Source organism: Halichoeres trimaculatus, unplaced genomic scaffold (genome assembly GCF_033239565.1).
Source record: "Halichoeres trimaculatus isolate MK-OKI-2021-1 unplaced genomic scaffold, fHalTri1.1 fHalTri1_scaffold_7, whole genome shotgun sequence".
NCBI classification, from domain to species: Eukaryota; Metazoa; Chordata; class Actinopteri; order Labriformes; family Labridae; genus Halichoeres; species Halichoeres trimaculatus.
The window spans coordinates 295001-301755 of NW_027437185.1; the positions used below are offsets into that span (position 1 = coordinate 295001).

The 6755-nt window shown below is 42.0% G+C and overlaps 1 protein-coding gene across 1 annotated transcript in view; it reads right to left on the minus strand.

Moving 5' to 3' along the window:
• The window catches only part of nkx1.2lb (NK1 transcription factor related 2-like,b), a 7732-nt gene extending 1806 nt beyond the window's left edge, over positions 1-5926 (minus strand). The window contains exons 1-2 of the mRNA XM_074674437.1: positions 4960-5926; positions 2742-2973 (exon numbers count right to left, since the gene is read on the minus strand). Coding sequence (XP_074530538.1) covers positions 2742-2973; positions 4960-5271 — 544 coding nt within the window. The 5' untranslated portion in view covers positions 5272-5926. The remainder of the gene's footprint in view (positions 1-2741; positions 2974-4959) is intronic.
• Between the last annotated feature and the right edge of the window lie 829 nt (positions 5927-6755).

Genomic DNA, 6755 nt, shown 5'->3' on the forward strand with positions numbered 1-6755 from the left:
AGGGCCTGCTCTGTCCACAGGGAAGGGGACCAGAAGTCTGTCAAAGGAGCTTTAAATCAACTGGAAGGAAACTCAGGCTCTGCAGCCTTTGCTGAACTTTAACTCTGATTCAAACCATTTTTATTTAAGATTGATTCAGATCCAATGTCCAAGGACCGGACTGTGTTTGGGGCCACCAGAGGATCCCAGGTGCTGAGAGGGGTCTGGCTGAGACCTCATCTCTCAAGCCCTAATCCTGCAGACCTCAACCTCTGCCATCAGCCCTGAAACGCTGTAATTTATTACATTTGGGCCAGACAACAATATTTTAATACACACAGAGAAAACGATTGGAGGCTACCCAGTAAAAAAAAAACATTTTAATGTGATATTGTTCATCTGAATAATCTTAAAATACTGTTAACCTTTAGTCAAAACCACTGAATGTGACTTTTGTATGACTCATACACAGTTTAGTTTGTGTCTACAGGAGCAGAGGATCGTGTTGGCTGAAGCTTTCGGTGCATACTTATCTATGATGTAACCAAGAGTGGACATTACTATGTTAGATTAAATGATGTCATGGTTAAGTTATTTTTATATGTCTGATTTCTGAAATTCAAAACACTACATGAGTGAGAGTGGGGTTGGGTGGGAGAGTAAAAATGCAGATATGTCTGATGTACAGAGATTATGATGCTGTGTGTAAGTATAGAACAGCTTATAGAGACTGCAGACAATCTCTCTGTTGCTAACTGACCCTCTGTGGGGGACTATGGTTTTTAGGTGAACTCTGATCTGCCGTTTATTCATTTTTATTTAGGCTTCATCAGCAGGCTTTTCCTGAAGTCCTGCTTTAATAAAATTGTAATAATGATTAAATAATAATAATAATAATAATAATAATAATAATAATTCATAACATCAGCCTATTTTTGCTTCACTCTTGTTCAGTGTCAGAGCAGTCACAAGGTCCTCTTTTTTACATGTTTAGAAAAAAAATTTGGATGCTGTTCATCTTCTATTATTTCGAAAATTCCTTGTATTTGACTTTAATACAAGTTTGGGTTTATTTGATTTTAATTTTATTTAAACTGCATACTGAAAATCTTCAGTGTATTTAAACAATTATAATCTGTTATGTATGTATTTATCTCTGCTCATCATTGCGATGTAAAATGGGTTATCATAGTTATTTATCCTTATTCACATGAGGAGTGAAAGTCCTTGGCCTTTTGCCACAGCTTACCAGTGGCTTCACAGACCTCAGTTTGGGGCCCTGTCTGTGCCCACATCCACCACTCTGACTCTTTTCTGTGATGAGTAAATTAAGCACTGAAATCTCCGTCAGCCGCCATATTCCTCTCTCTGTTCAAACCAGGCGCTGCCATTTCAGCTGGTGATGTAATTTAAACTATAAACACTACAGAACAAAGCTTTTTACTGACACCCTAAAATTCACCTGTACACGTACCGTGGGGCCACAGAGGGTCTCAGGTCAGAAGCTGTGGCTTGCTGCCGTTGGATCATCTCCAAACAAAGCTGTAATGAAGACATTGGAAAGGCCTTCCAGTGTGATCTGAGTTTGTAGAGTACCACTGAAAGCATCTGCACCTCTTGAACTGATCTCTTTTTTAAATCTTTTTTTTGTTTGTTTGTTTTTTAAATGAAAACTGGACTAACTGAAAGTTTCAAAAGAAATGTTTGAAGAATCACACCAACAGGAAGTTTACCTCACATGTTCCACACAAGCAACTGTTAATAAATGGATAAGGACACAGGTCAGTGTTCCTTCAGGGCTGTCAACCATTTTCAGTTTTTTAACCCAGAGTTGAATCTGTACTGATGTGAAACTGGAGCAAGAAGTATCTGAACACGGTGCTCTAAATTTAAATAAAGTGGTAATTGGCCTTAACAGGATGTCTTCCAAAATGTATGAATTTATCATTAAAGATAGTTAAAATTAACTTCAGAATTGTAATAATTTATTTTCATTTCTGTTTCATATATTTGTGACAAAAAAACAATAATAAACAATTAATTATAAAATCACACCTGTGTTTTTATTCTTAATGGTGACTAATGGTGATTTTTTTATTTTATGCAATCATATTAATTTAATATTTCATTAAATTATGGAGATAAAATGTGAATTGACTTCAAAACAATTTGACCTAAAAGCCACAAAGTAAATATTCTTCCTCTCTCAGGTTACCTTAGGTCTGAAAAAAAAAAGATGTGTTTATATTAAAATGAAGACAAATCAAATGAGGAGCGGCTGTAAACCAAACAAATGAGATTAAAAAGAGAACAAAAACTGTTCCTCCATCTCCTCCTATAGTTATTTTCAATGATCACTTCTCTCTGAGGCTGCGGCCCGCTCTCTCATCCACACGGCGGGCCTTTGATGAATCAGATACAGATATCAGGCCTCAATGATCACCTGAAGGAAATCCAGATCACAGGCCAAAAATAAGTCCGCTCAAATACAAACGAACCAAAGCAACAGAAGCAACAGAAAGCGGTGCTGCTGGTCAGCATAATAAAAAAAAGAAACAAACAGCTCAGAGTGACTTAATAAAAACACCAATAAGTACGAAAGCGTCTCCGACAATTTGAAGGAACGGGGGAAATATAATCTGACCTTTGACATTTACAAAGTAGAGAAATGTGCGCAGCGCAGCGCAGCGCAGGGCCGAATGGCGCGAGAGCAAACTCTAAAACAGCCTCGATACGAGCTGGCTTTAGGGATCACAACTTACTGCTGGGATATTCCTCCGCTCCGAAGCAGCCTTTGGCGGGCTCCAGGCCGGGCTCGCACTCCCCGGTTCCCCCTCCAGCCCTCCGGTTCTCTGCTCCGTACGCGCTGAGTTCGCGCTCTCCCCGGTGGCTCGCGTGCTGCTGCTGCTGCAGGAGTCGCCGGCAGCTCGTGAACTTGTTCGGGTCCAGTATGTCCAGCACAGAGAAGGAGGTGGTCCTATGAGTTGTCGGGCCCTTTGAAATAAAACACGTTTAAGTCATTAGATTGTCATTTTCATGCACCTTTGACTATTCTTATCTTTAGCGCCAAAACGCCATTTTTATGCGCCATAATACCACTCTGACGCGCTACATCCATAGTATCAGCGCTGCACTGTGCTTTCATCGAGTTACTGTTGTTATAATTACCCGCTGTATTGCGCTTTTTTTCCCCTCATGCTACATATTCTTCTCGGTATTAATTTTGTGCGCCCTGTGTTGTGGAAACATTTTGGTTAAAAGCGATATTTCGTTCGAGAAATTTTGTTTTTAATATTTATCTATTTATTATTTTATTTCTACACTGCAGGAAAAATGACGCCTGAGCACCCGAGTTTTGTCTGCGCTCTAAAAAGAGTGTTAAGAAATAATAGCTCACGGTTTATTCAGCCATATATACAAAAATAAATTAATTGCATGTTAAAAGACAAACATTGTCATTTATGCCCCACAACGTGGGAAATATTAAAATCCTGTCCGTATCTGTGATAGAATTGAAGAGGTGGAGGATGAGCTGAAGCTGATAACGCGCAGAACACTGTGTGAACGGCCGGTCAGCTGTATTTATAAAGTCAACACGGGCTACAACTTGCACACAAATCTAAAGGGTTTCCTAAATCCAATATGGAGCGGTCAATAGGCTATCAGCAGGCAAACAAATCAATCCCCTTTATATTTAAAGGCAGCGGGTCACATGTTTGAATGAGATTCAAAATAAAGGCCATCCAAACCCTTTTTTATTCTTAAAAATATTTATATACATATTTAGTTGAATAAAAAAATCTTACTTTTAAAGACATTTCCATGCCAGTTTGATCCCAGTGTCATGTTTATTTCCATCACAGATATAAGCAGAGAAATGTCGCAGATTTATGTGCGTTGAAAAAGGCGCAGAGCGCGTGGGGCAGATACAGGTGAAGGCGCAGAGGCTCCGCGTGGTTCCACCTGCACTCCATCCTGATTAGGATCGTTCATTTATTAATGAGGCCAGTCTGGAGCATGTCGACATGAATAATCCCACATTAATAATATTATAATTCTCCCTTTAAATAATCCGAGGGAGCACGCTGGGGCCTATTAACATTCTAAGATAAGAATTGAATCACACAAAAGCAGGATCAGAGCTGAGATTAAGAGCCATAATCCTTTATACAACATCATTTAGAGTTCATCATAAACACATTTTCTTCTAACGAAAAAATCATTTTATCAAAATATTAATTTGAAAACAAAGGCGTGAGGGAAAATGGTAAAATTAAACGAAACGTTTTTTTCACAGCCTTTTTAAAAGACAGCTGGAACTTTTCATTTTTTCTCGATTGGCTAAAATTATTCCGTTTAGGAGCAGCAGACTGTTCGTTACGTGCTGGGATTTATTTCATGGTTTGGAGTGTGAAGTGTTCCTGTTTTTAGTTTGATCACTTCAGCAGAATAGCTCCACGGTTTGCTGGAAACAGTCTGAGATTTCAGTGGAAACGAGTTGGTGAGATCTCAAAGCTTTAATTTATTTTTTCCCCATCGCGTCTGTAGCAAATAAGCTCTTTAATTTACTGCTGCGTCTTAATTAAGAGCTGCTCTGACAGCACGCACGGGGCAGTAACGACTGCTGGTCAAAGAGTCATCAAACGCAAGACATGCTCTGACCAAAGGATGTATCCAAATATAAAACCTAACGACCAAAACAACGACAGAAGACAAAACAAACAAAATAAGAAATAAATAAATACATAAATAAATACATAAAGTCAACGTCGCTGGGGCTCTGTTTCATGATCCTGTTATTGTCAGAGGTCACAGTCAGCGGGTTGAGCTCCTTTCATTTCTGAGGCTGTACTTCTTATTCTATTCACGGAAGTTAGAAAAGCATGTAGACTTGGTTTTCTTACTCTGTCATCGGTGCTCCACTCTGCAGCTACACCTGCACACACCTGAAACAGAGGAAGTTTGAGCCCGTGCATCTACCTGCTGTGGCGGAGCCAACGCCGGGTTCGTCGGCGGAGGTTCAGAGTGGTTTTCCCCGGCCGGGGCACCTCCGGCTATAGCGTTGGTGAAGAAGCGCTTCTCCCCGGCTGAACCTCCATCCAGGATGTCCTGACCGTCCGGACCCACTACAGTCTGGATCCCATCTCCTCCGGGAGCCGATGCCACTCTGTCCCGATTCATTACGGGTTGGGCCGCGTCCGTAACAACGGGCCCTGCCACGGCTCTGTCCCGGTTTATGATAGTCTGAACCCCGTCCACTCCGGGCCCTGACACCGCTCGGTCCCGGTTCATCACTTTACTCACCCCTTCCCATCAATTTAAGATCCGGGTAAAAAGGGGAGCGATGAAAAGTCACAGCGTTTCAGAGAAGTTGTTTGAATTTCACGTCAGAATAATTTCACGTCAGAATAAAAACTTGGCAGCACAGAGAGGAGGGCACATCCAGTCCGGTTCTTCAGCCCGTTCTAGTTCTCAGTTCATCAGCGAGTGCCCGGGTGAGATCAGGTGAGCGCTCATGTTAGACTTCAAACTTCTGCTCCTCTTCTCTCCTCTGCGTATTCTCCGGTCATCTCCCGCATCCACTGCGCCGGCACAGCGTCTCCGCTGATCTAACGTCTGCCTCGTGCAGCGCCGTTATCCTGCCTTGACACGCGCGAATAAACAGCGCTCGGCGTCCCGACCTCCAGCCTCGAGCGCTCTGTCGCCAAACGGCGCGCTTTGGAAGCGGAGAGGAGTTGAAGGCGGGACGGACGGACTGTCGGTGATCTATCTCTTCAATAGTTCTGACCTGCTCCAGCCCTCTCCCTCTCTGCCTCTCCTCATTAGTTAAGTGAAAGCCCTTTCTTCCTCCCTCTATCTCTGCTTCGCCTGCCCTCTCTCTGCTCGCGCTCCTCACAACGCCTTTTTTTGGTTTTATCTGGCCCCTCGAGAACCACGTAGGCTACTCACATAGTGTGTGTGTGTGTGTGTGTGTGTGTGTGTGTGTGTGTGTGTGTGTGTGTGTGTGTGTGTGTGTGATTCCTTCCTTATTTATGGATTCCTATTCAGCTCCCGCGGTTGTAATTGGCTACAAATTAATCCCACTTTCACTAATAGCCAATTATCTCCAGCTGTGCGGTCCGGGACAGTTTACCGTCCGAGCACGAGCACAAACGGAACACAGAGCGCGCTGTGGCTCCAGGTCCGTAATCAGGAGGGAACCCAAACCTCAGAAGTAAAATGCAAACTCGTCGGCGAAAGTCGGTTCAAAGCTGAAAGCTGCAGAGTCAAAGGGGAACGGTGCTCATTTTCTTTGCAGTTCAGCACAGTGATCATACTGCACAACACAAATAAACAAATAAATATAATAAATCGACTTTTTCCCTGACATTTCAAATTATCCAAACAATAATAACACACTGACCAAAACTGTGCAGTTTTTAAACCAAAAATTAAAACAGCTTTCATACAATTTAACTTATTAACTGTGCCTTCTAATTAGTATTAACATTTTTGATGCATTAAAATCACTTAGGGAAAAAAAAAAAAAAAAAAAAAAAAACATAAGAAAGCAAAACAAAAAAGTCTTTGAATTAGCCTTTTATATCCGCACATGATCAGGTCCTTTCCCTGGAGACCAGAAACATGCACCGCCCTGTTTCTGTGGGAGCACATGGACAAAGTAATAACATGCCTGTGTCTGTATTCTGTGTGATTAAATACACCTATAGGGAGACAAAGAAGAAGAAGCAGTTGTTGGGGGCAAAGCATCTACGCTGATAGACAGGGGGTGTAGC